The sequence below is a fragment of the Pongo pygmaeus genome, chromosome 13 (genome assembly GCF_028885625.2).
Source record: "Pongo pygmaeus isolate AG05252 chromosome 13, NHGRI_mPonPyg2-v2.0_pri, whole genome shotgun sequence".
Lineage (NCBI taxonomy): Eukaryota > Metazoa > Chordata > Mammalia > Primates > Hominidae > Pongo > Pongo pygmaeus.
The window spans coordinates 55,282,536-55,303,863 of NC_072386.2; the positions used below are offsets into that span (position 1 = coordinate 55,282,536).

At 40.1% G+C, this 21,328-nt stretch overlaps 1 protein-coding gene and 1 long non-coding RNA gene across 5 annotated transcripts in view; one reads left to right on the forward strand and one right to left on the reverse strand.

Annotated features, from left to right (window-relative positions):
* Nucleotides 1–13,368, forward strand: part of LOC129043445 (uncharacterized) — an 80,728-nt gene extending 67,360 nt beyond the window's left edge. The window contains exon 4 of the long non-coding RNA XR_008504470.1: nt 13,260–13,368. This is a non-coding gene — a long non-coding RNA (uncharacterized LOC129043445). The remainder of the gene's footprint in view (nt 1–13,259) is intronic.
* The window catches only part of VLDLR (very low density lipoprotein receptor), a 32,281-nt gene continuing 22,793 nt past the window's right edge, over nt 11,841–21,328 (reverse strand). For 2 of the 4 annotated variants that reach the window (XM_054500149.2, XM_054500151.2), the window contains 11 exons: nt 21,183–21,308; nt 20,518–20,689; nt 19,711–19,929; nt 18,675–18,793; nt 17,920–18,059; nt 17,458–17,599; nt 15,754–15,900; nt 14,772–14,855; nt 14,317–14,397; nt 13,314–13,483; nt 11,841–12,490 (listed from right to left, as the gene is read on the reverse strand). In XM_054500149.2, the coding sequence (XP_054356124.1) occupies nt 12,455–12,490; nt 13,314–13,483; nt 14,317–14,397; nt 14,772–14,855; nt 15,754–15,900; nt 17,458–17,599; nt 17,920–18,059; nt 18,675–18,793; nt 19,711–19,929; nt 20,518–20,689; nt 21,183–21,308 (1,436 nt within the window). In that variant the 3' untranslated portion in view covers nt 11,841–12,454. The remainder of the gene's footprint in view (nt 12,491–13,313; nt 13,484–14,316; nt 14,398–14,771; nt 14,856–15,753; nt 15,901–17,457; nt 17,600–17,919; nt 18,060–18,674; nt 18,794–19,710; nt 19,930–20,517; nt 20,690–21,182; nt 21,309–21,328) is intronic. The other 2 variants (XM_054500150.2, XM_054500152.2) reach the window with 1 other exon arrangement.

Consider the following 21,328-nt stretch of genomic DNA (forward strand, 5'->3'; position numbering starts at 1 on the left):
CTCAAGAAACAAGTTAAAAGTTCCACAAATCTCTTGGGCAGGGGCAAAATGCCACCAGTGTCTTTGCTGAAATATAGCAAGAGTCACCTTTACTCTAGTTCCCAAGAAGTTCCTCATCTCTATCTGAGACCACCTCAGCCTGGATTTCACTGTCCATATCACTATCAAGATTTTGGTCAAAGCCATTCAACAAGTCTCTAGGAAGTTCCAAACTCTCCCACATTTTCCTATCTTCTTCTGAGCCCTCCAAACGGTTCCAAACTCTGCCTGCTACCCAATTCCAAATTCATTTCCACATTTTATGGTATTTTTTCAGCAGTACCTCACTCTACTGGTACCAATTTGCTCTGTTAGTCTGTTTTCATGCTGCTGATAAATACATACTCAAGACTGGGAAGAAAAAGAGGTTTAATGGACTTATAGCTCCACATGGCTGGGGAGGCCTCACAATTATGCTGGGAGGCAAGGAGGAGCAAGTCACATCTTACACAGATGGTGGCAAGCAAAAGGAGAGATTGTGCAGGGAAACTCTTGTTTTTAAAACTATCAGATCTCGTGAGACTTACTCACAATCGCGAGAACAGCATGGGAAAGACCCATCCTCATGATTCAATTATCTTCCACCCGGTCCCTCCCACAACACGTGGGAATTATGGGAGCTACAAGATGAGATTTGGGTGGAGACACAGCCAAACCGTATCAATGCTATTAGCTGTACATACAGTCTGTAGGACTACCTCATTAGGACAGCTATGGAGGGTCTCAAAAGGGCATTAACCAGCATGACAAATTACTATGTTCCCTGATGGAAAGTGCAACGATTTTGCTGTTTCAAAATCTTAAATCTACCTTCAAAGATGTAAGGGTTTTTTTTAATAACAGTATGTATGCAAAAATCAGCTTTGTGCTCCCTGAATATAAATCCACAATAGGACCTGTAACTTGTGTGCTGAGTAGGAAATCACTGGGATAGGCAAACAACCTCTTATGAAAACTTCTTTCAAGAGACAGTGCTTACTTGGAGGCCTAAATACTGTGATGCTTATTTACAAAATAATCTATGGTTTGCAATCATGGGATCAATTTAGTTTTACAATCCAGTATTTGAGCACTTAAAAAGCATTCAACTTTTTGCTATGTACTCAGGGCACAAAGATTGCAAAGACTAAATTCTTATATAAAAGAAGCTTGTGTTTCATTCAGTCAAGAAGTTATATACATATACATAATCTCAACCTGATGATATACATGTTATTGTAGAATTATATGCCAGGTAGATAGGAGACTCATGACCCAAACCGGGACAACAGGGAAGGCTTCCTGGAAGAAGAGACATCTGAGCCCAGACCTGGAAGAAGAATAAGAGCCAGATAAGTAAAGGCCAGAAGGGCACTTCAGGCAGAGGGAAGAGGAGGAGCAAAGGCACAGTCTTGTACAGGAAACAGCAGTAAAGGAGGAGGGGAAAGGGGAGCGGTTGCAAAGAGTTGGGCATTACTGAGTTGGGCTGGGGAACTGCAGGGCATAGCGGGGCCAAGAAGCAGGCTCCAGGGTCAGGTTATGGTGATCTTGAGCCTGAGTCTAGGGACCTTGGCCTTCATTCTGCAGGCATCAAGAAGTCATCCTAGATAGGGAGTGACATGGTCATATTCACACTTTGGAAAGATGATTCCATAGTTCGAGATATTCCAAGATCCTACAAGCCATTGCTATACTTAGTTCTGTATCCTGACTAGCAAAATGCTGGGTGTATAGTATTTAAAAGCCACCTGATCCCACCTACCACATTTAATAACTTGTGACATCATCTGGAGTCATTCTGTCCTTGAATATCTAGATAATACAGGCTTGAACTCCCATTCCACATCCTGCAGAAAGTCCAGTATCCCAGCCAGAGTTCTAAGACTCCCTGGGTTGCTTATGTTTTCTGACTCTAAGCTCTTCAGTGACTTAATTCGTTCAGTTAACAAATTGTTCTGAAAGTTCCTTCTCTGTTCTGTTGCCATATCAACCCTGGTCTAAGACTGGGCTCCTATCTATGATTTTCATCAAAAGCCACTCCCACAATGTGTTAGTGTGTGCCACAGACGTTACTGAAGGATCACGGAGGTAATAGGGCTTACAGTGCCAAAAATGTAAGCAATCCAAAATTGCGTATTGGATATTCTTGTTCGTCACCTTGAGCTCCAAATTTCCACGGCACACCATGCGGCTCTGTCCTCTTTTCCACCTTGCTGCTTCACAGCTACTTCCTCATCCCTGACTTGACTTTTCTCTCCGCGGAATACAGAGCAATGCAGCCATCTGTAGCCTACTTCCCAAACTTGGCTCAGTACCTCCTTTGATAGATCCACAGATTTTCCTTCCCTTGTAGCTATAGAGAAATTTCCCTTCCCAGGGGCATTCCTAGCCCTCCTACCAAGGCAAAAGAAGCTACAGTTGGTTTTGGTTTTAGATGATCTTTTTCCACCCCCATTTCACTGGATTTCTGAGAGACTGGAAGTTGCATACAAACTGGTGTGCCACTTTTGGTGAACTGACAATATTAAGTAGGCCCATTGAAATATTATCTGTCTCATAATAGAGACAGTTCACAGAGTACTGGGAACACAGTGCCTGCTGCAGCGGAGGGAGAAGAGAGGAAGAATGGCACGTAGTCTCTGTTCTCAGCATAGTCCTCCCCGGAGATTAGTGGATCCTGACATATGGGAGGTTGGCCTTCTTTTCTGAATGGAAATAGGCACTGGGGCTAATGTCTGGGAATAGGCTGATTTCTGTTTCATAAGCTGTTTGTTACTACTTGGCTTCTTTGACATGCATGGATGCATTTCAGAGACTCACCTTACTTCCGAACATAAAAAGAATCCTTTCCTGAAAGTTTTGGCTTTAGGAGGCTTTGTTTTCCCAAACAGCATCCATTCCTGTTTTTTTTTTTTTTTTTTTTTTTATCTTAAAGAGTCACAAGTTATTGTTGAATCTACGGGCTTACTGTGAGAGCAATTGTTACTCTGTGGGTGACTTAAGACATTGCTGAATGAGGTCTCCTTCCTGGTAATGTTAGGTGGCCACTTTTTGCTTCCTCAATGGGGCCTGTTGCCTCCTATATCAGACAACTATCAGAGACTCAGTGACCTTTGGGTTCCTTTTAACTCAGAAATACCAGGATTCTAAAATGTCTTAGGGAAAGTAGTTTTGATAGTTCTCCAATATTTTTAGAGACCAGACAGGTAACAGGGAAAATATGAAGCAGTTGGATAGATAGGATATGCTGGACCCTGCCTAATGCCATCACATTTTTAAAAAACGATGCCATTCATACAAACATTCCTCCAGAGATCATTACTCAGGAGCTAGCATGGAATTCCACATTAAAATGATGCTGCCAAAATATGTCCCTGGAAGGCCTTTACGTTGAAGGTAAAAAAGAACTTCCTTTGGATGGTTGAAGTCTTTGAACTTTCTGGGGGCTGGAATTCATGCTCTGGGCTCTTTTTTTCTTCTGAATCCTGAATTCTTTCGGTTAGAGAGGAGAGGCACGGCTTTTCTCCCGGTTTCCATACAGCCTTGTTTTTTTCCAGCCGTCCTGGGGTTGTGCCTATCATCCCTGCCCAATCAGGGAGGCAGCCAAACAGATATCCCACAGGCAGAGGGCACGGCTGAGATAGGAACTGGTGAGATTCTCCTGGATTAAGGGACCATCTACAGGCTGAATTCCCCCCACTCTGGGGAGACAGCCTGTGCACACACCCCTTGTGATGGACTGAATCTGGAGTAGAGCTTTCTTTCATCCCCGCTGGCTTAGCTCACATCATGTCCATCTACCAGGGCCACTATCAGAGTCTCCTAATTTATCTCCCTGTTTTCACCCTTGCCTCCCAGCCGTCCATTCCAAACAAAGCAGCCAGTGTGAGCCTTTTAAAATTGGATGTCATTCTATTTCCCCAAGCCCACTAAAAAAGTCCTGTCACTTAAAAAAAAATTGAGTCCCAACCACAGCTCTTGAAATCGGCATCACTTGATCCTCTTCCTTTCTCTCCTCCCACTCTGCCTCTGCCACCTCCTGCTACCAAGGCCACCTTGCTTCTTCTTAGAGGAATCAAGCATGCTCCTGCCTCAGGATTCATTATTCATTATTCATACCTTCAGTCTTATGCCTCCAGTCTTATGCCTCAGTGGGCTCATACCACATTTCCACCAGGTTGTCTGCTAAGTCCTCTCTTTGGAGAGCTTCCTTGACCACTTTATCTAAAACAGCACATTGTGCTATTCTCTAGTCCCTTACTCTGTTTTGTTTATCTTTATAGATTTTATCACTGCCTAACATATAAATGTCTGTTTAGTGCCTAACTCCCAGCTAGAGTGAGCACCATGAAGGATGGGGCTCTGGCCTGTCATGTTTTCACTGGTTCCCCAGAATCCAGAACAATACCTGGTACATAGCAGGCACTAAACAAATGAATGAAAGACAGCACATGTAGGGGGTGTCTATGTGTGGCTACAAGGAGGGATACCTTCTGATGTGGCTGATCCATATATCATTCCTCAATTTTGTTACAAGTTTAAGAAATGTTTGTGCTTCCCCATAACTGATGTTTCATCTAGGATGTTTCAATTATAAAACTGTCTGGAACCTTTTAGAAACTGTGACTTTAAGTCCCCTGAGGTCTGAGGAGGAATGCCAGTTACTATCTAGTTATCTAAAATTATCTTCCAGCATTTAGAAGTCCTGCTTAGGAAACCACAGGGCTACTTGTTTGGGGTCAGGCCAAAAGGCAAATTTCCCTGAAACTTTAAAGAAGTAATCCTCAGCAAATCTCACACGTAAGTGAGTAAATTTAAGAAAACATAAACAATGACTAAGGTTTTAAAATATACTCTCTGCCCTCAATCAACTAGTAGGCAAGAAATGCCTCTGAATTGAACACTATAACATTAAATATTCATGCATAAAATATAGCATTCCACATTTCCTAGATTGTGGGCCAATCATATTTGCTGAGCTTGATAAATCCAAAGAGCGTGCTATATCTTCTAGAGTGGTATGAGGTATAGTCTGTCTTCTTACCCCCACTAATTAAAAATACATTTCTGAATAATTGGTGAACTTAAACCAATCATCTGTGTTCTTTAATCAGCAGAGGGTCACACACAAGGCTTTCTGCAAAGCTAATAGGTGGAGGATGATTAATCATCTTGATTTTTTTGAGTAAAGAAAGATCACCAAATGCTAGCATTTCAAGGGGAGATTTAACAAGGAATACTTGCAAATGGAATTTTAATACAAGAGTACAGATCAAAATCAGATCTCCGAATAGACATAAGGATTTTTACTTTAAAAAAGATGAATCGTTTTTTTTTTTTTTTTTGGTGCTAGAGGGAGATAGCAGCTGTTCTTTGAATGAAGCACTTTATACGTGTTGCCTCTTTCTTTTATGAGAACTCTATGAAAGTAGGTGTTGTGATTTTCAGAAGAGGACATCAGCTTGGATGGTAAGCAACTTACTTGTGGCCACAGCTGATTAAGTAGTGGAAAAACATCCAAACTTATATCCACCTCACTGCAAAGCTGGTGAGATCAACATCTCAAACAAAATGCAACATCTCACTTATTATAGACTCACCGTTGAGGTTTAAAATATTTTTTGACTGTTTCTCTTTCCTTTGATTTACTTATTTTTCTCCTACTCTTTTGGATCCTCTGAGTCAATTTCAAGGTTCAGTGCCCAAACTAATTCAAACAATTGGGGCCTTTGCTTAGAAAAGTTTTAGGTGGAATATATCTACAACTCACAAAAGTTTTAGCCTTATAAACGAATTTCAACACAGACCATCTAAGAACTGATGAGGAGACAGCATCGAAATGATTTTACTTGTAATGTCCTTTCCTATCCTGCTGCCCTGGGAAATGCCCCCCTTTAGCCAGGTGTCGCCTGTTCTCAGTCACCTACAAGAAGGAAGTGCTAGGCTAACATTCCTAACTAAGTAACAGTAGCTTTGACTTCTGTCTTTTTCATGGCAAGGGTAGAGAGGGGAAATTTGAGAGGATAATATACTGGCTGTCCATGGTGAGGCACTAACTGTACTAAATATGGCAAGAAAGGGAACATCTCTCAGTTTTTCAGCCTGAAGAGTTCAGACCTGAGTGGCCCTACTTGTTTCCTAGAAAGGGGTGACTGAGTCATCTTCAGTGATTCAGTTGAGAAAAGGAAAAAGATTTGAGTAAAAGCTTTTATAAAAGGTCTCTAGAAAAAGGAAAGGCTGACAACAATTATCCCAAAAATAAACTTTTATTTAAATGTACAGTTCATTAATAAAAAAAAGCTTATTGACAGGTCATCAGGACTCTGCATTCTAATATGTGCCTTTAGAATTCTGAAGATCCTGAGCATGATAATTTGGTTGTATGTGCTGGACTCCTGAGGCATTACATGCTTTTAAATCGCATTTTAGTATCAAGTGACATTTAAAAAGAGCAAGATAGTTTTGTCAAAGCCAGTCATTTTGTTCAAAAAACTCTCTTCCTCCTTGCATGCGTGTTAATTGAGAAATACCCAAGTCTGGTAGTTCTACCAATCTGGTAGATTCCAGAATACCTAAGATCCAATCCTGGAGTTATAGCATCATTGAGTTACTAAGCCACAGTTCTTCCTGTCTTTTTGACCATGTTTCTCCCTATAGGAGAGCCTTGAAACTTAAGATTTGTTGTGGTATAGTTTGTTTTCTCCCAATATCTTATGCACAGGAATGAAGTTGCCTGCTTATAAATTCCTTTAGGGAATCTTTATCATTTTCTTTGCAATCCAACAATCTACTTCTATTTCACTTGGATGGCCAAGGAAAATAATTCTGGAATGTCTAGCATCTTGAAGGTATAACATGTAACTGAGTTAATCTGTGCTGACCTGATGTAGTAGTGGTAGTGGTACACTTCCATTATACCACCATACTGGATGCCAGCCATAACTGGCATCTGAGAACCTGTTGAAGGATCCTAACATCAGCAGTGAGGGGGACTCAGCAAATATGCAATGCAACATCCAGCTCAATCTTTGTAAAGTACCGCATCCCCTTCTAAGAGAAGATGGCAGTAAGCACACAGGATTTGGAATCATAGATTGTTTGTAGCCTCAGTTTTTACATATGTAAAATGGAGATACCTATTAGGGTTGCTGTGAAGAGCAAGTAAAAGACTTGGGAGCACTTACTGAGTACAAAAGTAAGCATATGGTAAGAATTTAAAGGAGATTTTAAGTGCTTTGGCAGCCATCTAAAGACTATGCAGGCTCCCAAATATTTGTTTCCATGTTCTAGGAGGTAGTCAAAAGAATGAGGCAGAAACATCCCATCTGTGTTTCTAGGGTTTAAACCATGCAGTCTTTTAAGCCTTCTTAACTATGCAGGATGCTATCACTCCTTAAATATCAGACTTAGATCTCTTTAGACAGGTGTAGTGGAGAACACTTGGGTCGGCATCTAACACATCACATTCGTCATAGATAAAGGTACCTGTGACTTTCACCGGTAAAGTCACTTACTGGTTCCTGTGTGCGGCAGTAAATACAGACCTAGCATTGATGTGATATTCAGTAGTGACATCTGCCCTGCACATATTAGATGCCAGACACTGTGCTGAGCTTTTTGTGTGCATCTCACTTAAATCTTACCTTGTCACAGTGAGCCAGTCCCTATACTCTCTACTTTACAGAGGGAATTAGTAACTTGCCCAAGGTACCACACACAAGACACAGAAGTCTATGCTGTTAACTACATTGCCTGCTGCTTCTAAACAGAACCACCTTGCCACCCATCTGACTTTTTCCTTGAGCGCAGTGAAGAAAAAAGCCATTTTTGATATGCCATGAGGTAACCTGCAGAGCACTAACTCCCCACCCGCAGCTGGTCTCACTCCTGTCTCAGTGTTTTTACACTGAGATTTTTACAGTGAGATTTACAGGAGAACACGGGGTCATGATCCTACTTTGTTCTTTTTCTTAGATTAGCCAGGCTCAAAAACATGAAACAGACTCAGGAGACATGATAGAGAGATGGACCACCACTGTTATCAGTTTGTTAGTAGCTTATTTATCTATGGATCCCTAAGTTTCATATCTAGAGCCTCACTGGTAAAATGCATTCAGCTTTTGTGTGTGAAGGTAGATATGAAAGGGATATGCAAAGATGGCTGATATCCTTCACATGCAACTGTTTTGAGCTAAAAATCCTCCAGGCTGGATTAGAGAGAAATAAGTACAAAAAATGCCATTGTTCCATCTTCAGATTCATTCCCTCCATATTTGGAAATAAGTACCTTTGAAGATTTTTCTACTTTTATATATTTCTGAACTCTCATAGTTTAGGTCCATGATATGGCTGAAGCATGGATGTACAATTTTTAGTTTTCCCAAGAAAAATCATATTTGTTAGGATATTTACTCGAGTAGTTTTTTAATATTACAATTCTGGAAGAGAAGAAAAGTCATTATAAGCCCCTTCTGGCCTTAGAGAATATATAATACCAAAAATACCTAAAAACCTTTTATTTAAGAAAGTAAAATTGCTTGATGTGCCCTCCCACTCTGGTTAGATGCTTAACAGACCACAGCAGACAATGCACCTCAACCAGGGCTAAGTGTGCACACTTGGCCAGCAGCCGCCAACAGAACGTGCAGCAGCAACAGTTAGCACTGACGCAACTATCGCTGCTATTGCCACCACCATCTCCCCACTAACAGGGCTTGCAGAATATGTAATACATAGGGGAATATATATATGTATATATATATATATATATATATATATATGTGGTTTTTAGGCACCGCCTCATCACCCACAATAAGGGAAGCTTCTTTCTACTCTTTTGCTAGTTGCTACTCCTACTTGTTAGGAGTTTGATGTATCAGACTCTTTTGAGAAATGTCTGTGTCACAACTACATTCAGGATAAAACAATTATGAAACTGAAGGGCTCAGATTTGGGGATCAAGATTAGCAGGTTGTACTCATTGTACTTGAACTTAAATTAGCAAAAGTATATCTGCTTTTTGCAAGTTTTTGCCACCATTGAAAGCAAAAAGTATAGCTTTCATTTGGATTCAAAATAATAAATTGTTTTACTTGGGTAAGATTTCACTAGTAAGAATTCTAGGAAATTATTCCAGTTAGATTACATAATAGAGATAAGTGACCCCTAGAATCTTTAGGTTTGGGGTAAAGATTGTTAAAAGGTAGACTTTAAGTTGGTCTCCCATTTCTACAGTGTTCTTAACTGAAGAGTTAGTCTTTTAATACCCTATAGTTTGCTATTTAAAGCTTGGCTTCTCATTTTTGAGAAGGGCTATTTGACTTCCACAGATACAAGGAACAGAAGCAAATGCCAAAGTGCAAGCCTCAATTTTTTTTTTTTTTTTTGCCTTGTATTCATCAAGAACTAAAAAGGCAGAGATACCTAGGCTTTAAAACACCTACTAGAATGTTTTAAGGGAGCTAGTTGAACAACTGGGACTATTTTTTGCCAAATAGATAGCTTGCAAAGGGCACTTAAAAATTTGGACAGAGGAACTTGGCTGGATTTCTTTACCAGAGGCCACAAATCTGTTTATTCATCTATCATCAATCTTTGTGGCAATTCCTAAAATTTCTGGAGGGTCCACTTTCACTTTGTGTGACAGGCTCATCTAACTCCAAACATTCTCCTTTAGTGTATGATAAGCTTCATATTTTACCTCTTAATTATCTTCTACATTACACTCCAGAGACACAGCAAACTTATCCTAACACATTTTACATAGAATTCAAGTTCTTGTTTGGGTGATAAAGCCGAGGCCTCTTATCATTCATGCACTATTATTGCAAGCTGTATTAACTAGTAGTTTAGTCATATAACTATTTTTTCTTTTATTTCTATAAATTTTTTTGTAGAGACAGGGTCTCAACATGTTGCTCAGGCTGGTCTTGAACTTCTGGCCTCAAGTGATCCTCCTGCCTTGGCCTTCCAAAGTGCTGGGATTATAGGCGTGAGCCACCATGCCTGGCCCACCAATATATCTACTCTTATTTCAATAGGAATATCTAGTTACTTTGTTTCTACAAATGAGTTTGTACCTCTTAGGTACAATGAGTTGTACCTTGGCTTCTTACTGGGGAGGACGTGGTAAAAAAATGAGACGTTTTAGACTCTTTGAGGGTTGGAAATTTTACCCAGAACATGAAAGAACATACTAGGGAAAAGAATTCAAAAGATGATGATAGAGAATAATACTTTATTTGCCAAAACAAACTTTGGGCCTTATAATTAATTAATACTGTATAATCCTTATAATGGGGAAAGCAATAGTATCAAACTTCAAGCTTCTAAAGGAAATTTGGTATTACTCCAGTTAAAAAAAAAAATCCATGTTTTTTGTACCATAGCAGGGTCAGAGCAGCAGCCAAACTCTGAAATGGCTTTCAGAGTTCATGATGAATGCTAACCTACTTACCAAATAGGCACTTCAGCTACTCACTGTCAGCAGGCCACATCCTGTTCAGTGTGATGACTAAATGTAGAGTAAGGAAAAGGTGGAGAGCAGACAGTTCTATGTTCATGACTACAGCCTTTTCCTTCTACATGCTTGACCTCCAAACCTCCCATGAAAAAAAGGTCCAAGGCTATCTTTTCTTTTTCATTCAGTTGACCAAAATCACAAGGGGGCATCCCTTAAGACAAGAGAACCAACTTCCCCTTCATCTAGTAATATTAATTTCCTTGCTTAAGCCACAAACAAGATGTTAACTGCCTTATATTTCATATGCAAGTGAAATATGAGTCATCCACTGATTCATGTAGCAACTCAAAACATCTTCTCTTCATCCTCTTGCTACTGTGTTGGTCGGTCGTTTAATTCCAGAGGAATTGCTGTACCTTCTGCAGCCAACTCTCCACCTCACTTGTGACACACAGCATCCACCCGGTGCTTCAAGTCTTGTCTTTCCTTGCTTCCAGACATCCTGAGACTTTAGAGAAAGAAAGTAATGGCCAACCTGATGGAAAATTCACTAAACTCCCTGTGCAATTTTTTCTTTGTCTCAAACTCTTCATCTGCTCTTCATACTATGAGTTCCAGAAATTGTCCATAGTTAAGAATCTGCCCCATCCCAGCCAGGATAAAAATTTAAGTGATATTACAATTATATTCTTCATGAAGTCATTAAAACAGTGGTTTATAAGCTTTAGTTTACATCAGTATTGCCTGAAGGGCTTATGAAAGCAGGTTTCGGCCCTTGCCCCCAGAGTTTCTGATTCAGTAGGTCTGGGATGGGGCTGGGAACTTGCATTTCTAACACATTCCCAGGTGATGCAGATGCTTCTGTTCTCAGGACCACACTGAGAACTCTGCTTTAGATTGTTCAAGAATGCCATTGCTTGCTATCCTCCCTGGCCATCTTCACAGTAAGACAGTCTAGACTTTTATAAGAAGAAAGCCCTTATCCATGCCTTAGAAGGCACTTGTCCTTGACCTATATAAATGACAGAACATTGAAAACAGAGACTTAACTATAAAGAAGCAGAATTCATAGAAATCTTAGCACGTGTTTCTCGATCAGGAACCAAGTTAATGGAAAAGAAACTCCTCTAGCCAAGAGGAAGTCTAGGTACAGACTAAGCTAGCTTCTTTTACACAGTAAGAAATATTTCGGGAGCAAATGTTAAACAGTACTTCATTTTTTAACTGTACTTGGGTGTAAGAGAAACCAGCCCAATTACAGGCTTAGTTATACAACATCAAGAACTATAGCTCACACATTTAGTTAGAACACTTGATACTACTCAGGATAGGAGTTCATCCTAGAGGAACAGGCACAAACCATGGTTAAGCTGCTTGGTTTAATTTTTTAGCACTTGAAAAAAAATGTACAGTAGTTTGAACACTCAGTCTTTGCAAACCTCCATTGAGGTCAAAGATTTCATTCATACGTACAAAATTAGTTTATAAATTTTTTTGGCAATTTCATCTTAGTAACCCGTTTTATCCTATTGCCATTGTCCCAACCATTGAAAAAGTTTACAATAATTTACATAGAAATATTTTCAAAGTGCTTAAGAATAGTGATTGTTCTCTGGGATATTTACAGATGGCCTATACAATGTATGTACAGGTGGTATACACTATAGCACAAGTTTCATTGCTGGAATATGGCTTTCTAGGGAAAGTGCATATTTGGCCAGAGGTGGCAATACTGTCTAGAAATTCAAGGGTTACAGATACTCGGTAACCACATCCAAAGCTGAAGTAGAATGTGGACAAGAATATTTACAAAAGTAATATAAAAACGGTCAAGTACACAGGCTTGATCCACGCAAAGGTATCTTGATGTTCTTCCAGCCCAGAGGAAGAAAGAGACTTCAGCTGCTGGCTCGGTTACCATTCCGACGGGGGTATTATTTGTTTAGACTCAAAGGTCAAGACTTGTCACAGAAGTCAAGCTAGATCATCATCTGTGCTTACAACTGATATCTGTGGAAAAGAAGAAGTATGGAATGAGCTTGGTGATCACTCACTGATGGCAAGTCTAGTCTTTAAAATGGACCTTGCTTTTCAGTTGGTCATTCAAACACTCAGAGTGCTCAGAAGAAAAGTCAGACACAAAAGAGTACCGAGTTGTATCATTCATGCATTTAACTTGAATTCAACTATACCTGCTTGGTAGTGAGATAAGATAGTGTGACTGATTCTGTCTTTTCTACTTAATGATCATAAGTCTTGGGGAAAAATGTGAAAATCCATGTGTGTGTCAAGAATTGACCACTGTTCCATGTTTCGCCGGAATTTGAGAGGGGAGTGATCAATACTTGTTTTGTTCAGCCTGTTTCCTACGTGAAGGCCAAATACTCCACTTGGGTTTCATCTGAAGAACAAGTGAGTCACTATTGCTGGAAGAAAAGCTAGCTATACTAAGTGTGGTGGGATACTTTTTAAAGCAAAGCATATCATAATTTTGGCTAAGTGAATCTTACTCAATACACTGACTGACTTTAAGCCAACTCCCCTATATATGATATGCTAATTTACTTTCAAATATCCAGTAGGCAATGGATTTAATAGTTCATTAATGAGCTACTTGGTTCATGCTAACCTTAAGTTGACCCACTTGCCAGTTGGTGAGGGTTAGATGCTGATCAACTGGCTGATTTATGTTCTAACAGGCTACACTGTCTAATAGCCAGGTAGCAGATGAAGTGTTTGGTAACTCCATCATCCTAATGGCTATCTCTCTCTCACCCAGGTCTCCTTTCTGAAAAGTCTCACTTCAAGCCATGGTGTATAAAAGCTGACTTACTGCTGGGTATGTGTGTCCAACAGAAGCACTGTGTCTACCAATGTCTATGGAGAGGTCCTCTTCAGTGGTTTTCAAGTACACAGGATTGTCAAAGTTCATGCTTTTCATGTTCTTGTGTTGCCAATTCCGCCACATCAAGTAGCCACCTACTGCTGCCATCACTAAGAGCACTGAAAAAAAATCAGAGGGTAGCTAAGTGAGCTAAGTCTAGTACTGGAACATATAAGAAAGATAATAACGTTCAGGAATCCATAATAATTGACATCAGTAAAAATGCCACGTTTTATGGAGCTAGGATAACTAGAAGTTGGAATACACATAGGCCAGGAGCTTGAAACAAGTTCAGCCCAGAGGTAGTTTTGTGCACTGGAGCTGGACTAGCCACATCCATCCAGGCAAGGGCAGGGTCCTCGGTCCCACCTTAGGCTCACCAAATTAAAATTGCTGTAGGTTGTGGAGAGCTATTCAGGTGGTCCTGGTGTGTTAGCTAAGCTTGGAATCTATTAATTTAGGACAAAGGCTTTTATAGCAAAATCCTTATAATTTGCGTGTCTCGTAATAGTTTTAGAGGTCCTTTTCCATAGGTTTGAAAATTCTTAACTGCTTTTAATTTACCCTCAACAAGTCCTGTAACTCTTAGCATTTAAGCATTTGTGCATCTCCTCTGTATGAAGCATTACACACATTTCAAAGGGGGAACAGAACAGTACACTAGTTAAAGAGACTTATTATAAAAGGGGATAAGCCAGGCTAACAGTGTGGAAGTAGAAAGCATTAACTGTTGAATATTTATCATGCCAGTTACTGTGCCAAAGGCACAACTGAAGAGAAAGATATGGGCCTTAATTTAGTGTATTATGTGGGGGAGAAAGTGAATGTAATTCAGTGTCATAAATGCTAGACAGCATAAAGGGCCATGAAAGGGGTAGCTCCAGATGAACAAAAAATCTTCATCTGGTATCTAAGAAGTTCTTGAACCCAGACTTGTATGAAATCTACTTACAGAGAGGAAGAATGGCCCAAGCGGCAGAAGTCCCTTTTGGGGGAACACTGACCTCTGATACTGCTGTGGTCACATTGATCCCTACAGAGGAATAAAAGGAATCAGTTTAAAAGGATCTGTATTCAGACTTAGAAATTTCCCATCAGGTAAGGAGCCAAAACCTTTCCATCCAATATTAATGTTCAGTATCTACTACAATTGAACACCAGGAACAACTCTGGCCTAGAAGTATTTGAGTCACATGCTGTAGTAGCCATTTCACTGACAGTTCTCTACTAGAAATCTTAAAGATCAGTCAGGAAAAGATATGCAAGTTTTAAGTCTTTGGTGTTTAAATATAGGTTACCAACTGGGGCAGAAGTAGTAGTTAAAGGCTGCATTAATTATTTAAGCTATAGATACAAAGAGTGTGGCTGTTAGTTGAGATTAACAGTTTGCAGTACTGAGCTCAATACCTCCAGGAACTAGTCCACTAGTTGGTGAAATTTCTGTTGTGTTCGTATCTTTTGTCTCACTGTAAGTCACAGTAGTTGCAGTACCTGAATTATAAAAACCAAGAACCTGGTTAATGCCAAGGTTCCAGAATGGCTAGCTGTTTTGTCCAGACAAGCCATGTAAAAGGTTATTTTAAAACCAGGTAAAATAGACAAACCACTGCTGAACTAAGTTGTACAGCTGATGTGTCGAAATAGCAATCTTCATGCAAAAAAGAGATACATGAAACTTTGTGAAGAACAGTCGGTGTTTGGCATTTGACAATTCAAAATGATGGACAACCATATTTTATCCCTCTAAACAATATCCCATGTTCCCGGAAACTACAAGAAATGTTCTCAAGATGCTCTGGTATACCAGGCATACCAGACTGTCTTGCAACTAATTTCTTGGTAAACTGAGCTAATCCCTGCCCGACCATGAATTACGCTAATAAAAACCTCACCAGCCTCACCAAACGAGCTCCTTGATAACACAAATGAGTTTAATTTGCCACTTAATCAAAAGCTAAGAACAGAAGACTAAATGCAAATTTGGCTTAAGTGTTATTTTAGGGTAGCGTCACCCACTAAGGCAATGAGGTTTCTGCAACCATGGCCTTCCTTAAGCATAATTTCTGTCCTCCTTCTTTTGAGGAAAAATGTTAAGGTCTCATTTAATTACCTGCAAGTTGGCTAGCTCAGAGCTGTTAAGGGACTAATTGGTACAAATTAGTATAAGGTATGTTGACACTTTAGTCTCCTATAAACTCATTTAATGTTGAAATGGGTTAAAGTCAGTTCTAAAGAAATGACATGATAACCCGGCATACAACAGTAGCAGATATCTTCTCAGATCTATTCAAAGAATTAGCTAAAACAGAATTCTTAAAAATCCAAGCTTTTGTCTTATTATATTGCTTGTTGTAGGTTCTACTTGTGGTTGAAACACAAAATGCCTTACTTTGGCAGTCTCGGCCATTTTCCTCTACATTGTACCCATTGGGACAGGAACAGGTATATTTTGGAGAGTGATCATTAATCTGTGGTGCTGGCAGGCAAAGGTATTCACATCCTCCATTCTCCATGTCTTCTTCACACCAATTTTTACCTAGTCAGGAAAAAAATACCATTAAAATGAGTATTCTGATGCCTAGTACATATAAAGCCTTGTTCTACGTGTTGAAGACCTGAGTCCTTGCCCCCAGGAGCTTAAACTTGGCTACTCTGCCAATCCTTCAAGTGAGAGCAATATCAAGGAAGAATAAGTATAAAGGTACAGGCAGCATGCTCTAAGGACACCAGATAAGGGACCTCTTGGAGATAGACTGGAAAAGTTATGCCTTTAAGAGATAGATGCCAAAAGAGGAGGTGGGGAAGGGAGGTGAGGGACCAGGACTGGCTCTCACTATTTGCCCAAGGTTTAGCATGAAGGCTCAGAGAAAGGAGACTAGGCATGTTCTCCTGGTTTTCGCTTGACTTGCTCCAACAAAGTGGAAGGAAACTCAGCCTTAGGAAGGTGTGAAGGTTTTATTTAGATAGAACCAGTCAAGTGTTTTCAGCAGGAGATAATATAACCCGATGTGTTTGAGAATCTACACAATCCTACATCAGATGTGTCACAGGGGGAAAGTAGGTGTTATGAGTTGAATTGTGTTTCTCCCTAAAATTAATATATTGAAGTCCTAGTATGTCAGAATGTGATCTTATTTGGAGATATTGAAGATAGGGTATTTACAGAGGTAATCAAGTTAAAATGAGGTCATTAAGGTGGGCTCTAATCCAATATGACTGGTATTACAGCTCACGCCTGTAATTCTAGCACTTTGGGAGGCCGAGGCAGGCAGATTACTTTGGGTCAGGAGTTCAAGACCAGTCTGGCCAACATGGTGAAACCCCATCTCTACTAAAAATACAAAGTTTAGCTGGGCGTGGTGGCTCACTCCTGTAGTCCCAGCTACTCAGGAGGCTGAGGCATGAGAATTGCTTGAACACAAATTGCTTGAACACAGGAGGCGGAGGTTGCAGTGAGCAGAGATTGTGCCACTGCACTCCAGCCTGGGTGACAGAGCAAGACTCAGTCTCCAAAAAAAGAAAGCTGGACACAATCATATACAGAGGGAAGATGATGTGAAGAGACACAGGGGAAGAGCACCGTCAACAGACCATGAAAAGAGGCCTGGAACAGACCCTTCCCTCACAGCCCTCAAGAGGCACCAACCCTCCTGGCACCTTGATTTCAGACTTCTGGCCTCCAGAATTTTGAGATAATAAATTTCTGTTGTTTAAGGCAGTTTGTGGCACTTCATTGCAAAAATCCTAGCAAACTAACAGTAGAGAAAGCTTGTAGCACCAAAGCTACTTTGGAGGTTACTGCACTACTCTTGGCAAGAGGGGCTGAAGGCCAAGGGAACATGGATGAAACAGAAATAAAAGCTCTGACACTGAGCCTTGGGAGGAAAGCTAGGAGCTGAAGTTCAGAAGCCATTTCTCTAAGGCAGCAGAAATTAAAAAAAATAACGTGTGAAATGTTTAAGGTAGGGTACGGGAGGGCAAAAGTTCCCTTTTAAAGAAAGCTGAGTTGCCAAGAGCTACTGACATCCAGCAGGTTCTGTATCATGCTGCTTCCCTTAAAGTAGTTATGAAGGACTGTGCTTCTCCACGGTACCTGATGGCTGTACAAGTTCATGATAGACAATGATGTCTTGGGCATCATTAAGGTTGTTGACTAGAGTGGCTAGCTCTGATCCAGTGAATTTATTGGCACCATAGACTGCTTCATTTTCTCCATCTATCCAGTAGACACGATCCTAAAACAGAACCCCACAATTAGCATGTACATCCAGGATTAACACAAGTCGATTTCTAAGGTCATCATCGTTTACTTCTCATTTAATGGACTAAGTTTATTGAATGCTGAGCTGGGACACTAGATATAAAACTGTAAAAGAATCAAGTTTAGGTCTGAAGTGCTTCTGGGAATTAGTGTCTAATTTGTATCAGGTTTTAAGTGAAAGCAGTTTCTCAAGCCACGTTCAGCTGCTCTTCCCTCCTCCCGCTATGTCTGTTATTTCTTCTCAAAGTGATATAGTACCTCAAAGTACACACTTCGATGTGAGACACATCTTACCTCAAATATTGTTAGTGCAAGAGGATGAGCTAGGAACTCCAGAGACTTTAGTACTATCCTACGATCTTGGCCATTCAAGTCCACGCTGGATAACATGTGCAACTTAGAATCAAGCCAATAGAGGCGACTTTTTATAAGGTCTAGGTAGGAAAAGAATTGTCATTACATGACAAGCCACTACTACTCTGGCTTCCATTTAAAATATCTAACGAATGAATATTCTACTTTCATGGTTCTTTCCCCAGCAGGGTTTCTTAACAGGGGTCACACGAACCTTGCGAAGCAGCATGCAGAGTCTGTATCCACATTCACTTTGGGGGACTAACAGGGTACCTGAGATTCTCAAAGTAAATGACTTAAGAAATATTACTCACATTACAGAAAATATTAAAAGAGGCTACCATTTTGTTGTTCTCCTCCAAAAAGCCAGAAGAAAACTGTTAAAAGCCTGCAATTCAGGAAATGCAAAGGCACTCATGCCCAGAATATTTAGTATGAGTGCACCCAAGACCCAGCGTTCACTGAATTTGTGTCACATATTAGGCCCAGATGGACAACAGGCCAGTAATTATGGAACGTGTAATTTGTTAATCCACCATTTTACTAGTGTTGTTCAGTTACTCCCATTGAAAATTCCTGCTAGAATTTAGGCAGAAGCAGTAGAGTCATCTGCTAGTCCAGAATTCACCATGGAGATACATGGAAACACTAAGAAGATAGTCGAGTGGGTGGTCGAGAAGGAAGAACATACATACCAAGTGTAATTCCATTAGGCCACTGGATATCCACTGTCACCAGTGGACGTCTATCGAATCCATTCATTCCTGCTTTTTCTATTTTAGCTGGTTCACCCCAGTCTGACCAGTAAACAAAGCTGTGAAAAATTAAATGAGAAATAAGCCTCAGTGGTTTAGAAGGAATAAAGTTGTAGCTTGAAACAAAACTTAAAATTTGAGCAGAAAACTCAAGGCATTCTCTAGTGACAAATAGTAACACTTAAGGGTCTAAATTATGTTCTAGGTAAATAAAATTGAATATTAAGAATCTACAAGCTCATTATTAACTATAATAATCTATGTTTGTCTGACATTTAAATTTCAGCCCAAAGTCACAAGGTTATGTTTCCTTTTTAAAAGGTCACTTCTTTCAGAGGAATGAAAGACGAACATCCTTCAAATTTCATAGCAGGGGTTGGCTGATTGATTGAGTTCTAATGAGGCTGCATGGGGGCCAGTTGTGATGACTACAGCCTTAGTCAACTTCCTAAGCTGCTCTTCTATGTTACTTAGTGGCAATTTACGGAACCCCCTTAGTGAAATGTTTCTAGAAAGGTCTGTTTATTTCTGCTGGACTTTCAGACAACTTGCACACTTAGATGCAATGTGGTTACCCAAATCCTCACAATTCAGGCTGTCATTTAGGTTTGATCATCCAGAGCTAGCCCAGCAAAGCATTCAGTCAAAAATTAAAAAATCACTTGCGTAGAAACTGGGTGGACAAAAGGGTTCAGATACAGCTTTTGGTACATACATCAAATCAGGAATGTTAATTCATTAATGTCAACCAGCAGTCAGTCATACCAGAGTCAGACAGAAGGACCTGTCATATAGATAAGGGCATCCCAGGGTCACTCAACTGGGGCAAAACTGATATCTTGAATTAGAATTCTAATTCTTTGTTGTAGAGGGCTCATAAACCTTGAGATTTTAGTACTAATTCAGGTATGAGAAAGCTCCTGACCTACACAGATACCATTCCAAAAGGCTATGTGATGGAAAACAGACTACAAACCCAGACAGTGGGTCCACAGCTATGGAGGCAGGCTCTCGCAAGTCAGAGTTAAACAGGAACTTCCTTTTGGTTCCATCTAGGGTAGCTACTGAAATAGTCTTAGAAGCCGCATCAGTCCAGTAGATGGTCTTGTACACCCAATCAACAGCAATGGCTGCAGGATTATAGACATTGTCGATCATTTTAACATGTCTACCAACCTTGTCATCAACTGAGGCACTGAAACAGAATAGGTCACAAGAAATTTAAGAGTTTGACACAATTAGAGCTTGGAGAATGGACTTTTTGCTTACAAAATGGTCAATGACTTTGTTCAGAAAGAAATCTAGTTAACACCACAGCTCACCACTCAAATTATTTAACCATGCTGCTTACTGATCCTAAATTAATAATGCTGTAGATTATCTAGTTGCTGGTATGTATTCTATATACAAGAACAACAAATTTCTAAGTGAAGCTATTTGTTTCAGTATCCATCATGTGAGTTTCTATAGTTCCCATTAAGAAAAGGCTGTACTACCATTTCTATTTGTAGCAACAATGAACAGTTCTCAATTAACTGTAGAGAAAAGGGAGAAAATATAAAAAATATGAAAGATGTCATCTTTTACTTCATAGACAATTGTTAGTTTCTAATTAGGAAGTGATAACAATTTAATAAAGAATTAGCATTAGACTTAATGTCCCCAGGTAATTAGATGCTACATGGGGCTAGACACAAAAGAAACTCCTCCGAACTATCCCATAGATTACTTCCCAAGTGACAATGACTTATGTCAAGACACCACAAAAGGAACTGAAAGTTACCTGAAGATAGCCTTTTGGCTTAGATCAGCCCAGAATAGTTTCTGAGCAGCAATGTCAGCATCGAGAGCCACAGTGTTTCTTAGCTGTTCAACTAGTTGGATATATTCCTTCCTCTCTAGGCCGATCTTCCTGATGTCTCTTCGATTAGTGAAGATCAGACTTGGCTCTTTGCCTGCAAGATGGAAGTCAGGGTTACTTAGTTTTGATTTAAGAAGGCAAGGTCTTTCTAAACCACCTCCTCCCAGCAGAGGAGAACTTAGAAAATAAAGGTATTGTGGAATACCTCAATAGTATCTGTTCTGGAGTTCCTGCCCCTGGGACCTGCAAGTGCTTCCTACGGTTTAGGAAGGCAGTCCTGGGGTTACAGCCTTCAACAACAGGGTGGGTGATGAATAAGTCACTTATGTGAGTTGCACTCAAGTTTTGGAAACAGAGAGCATGCAAACCTGGTAGATATTCATGGTATCATATGCAAAAGGAATGATCAAGGTAGACATCTAGGGGAGAGATCTGCTATTTAACCTATACTGCTGTATTATGAGGTTAGCAGCATTGTTCTCAAGTACAATTTCATGTTTAGTTTGACTATTGTAGTCACTCGCTGTACCTTTTAGAGGCACTTACTCATAAAGGTACAATAGCCACACCAGTCCAAGTTCATTTACCTACTGCCTTGCACACGCCAGTAGCAAGATCCATTTGATAGCCACGACTACATTCACACTTGTAACCGCCTTTTAAGTTGATACAAATTTGACTGCAGATTCCTGGATTTTGGCATTCATCAATATCTAGGAGGGGAATCAGAATT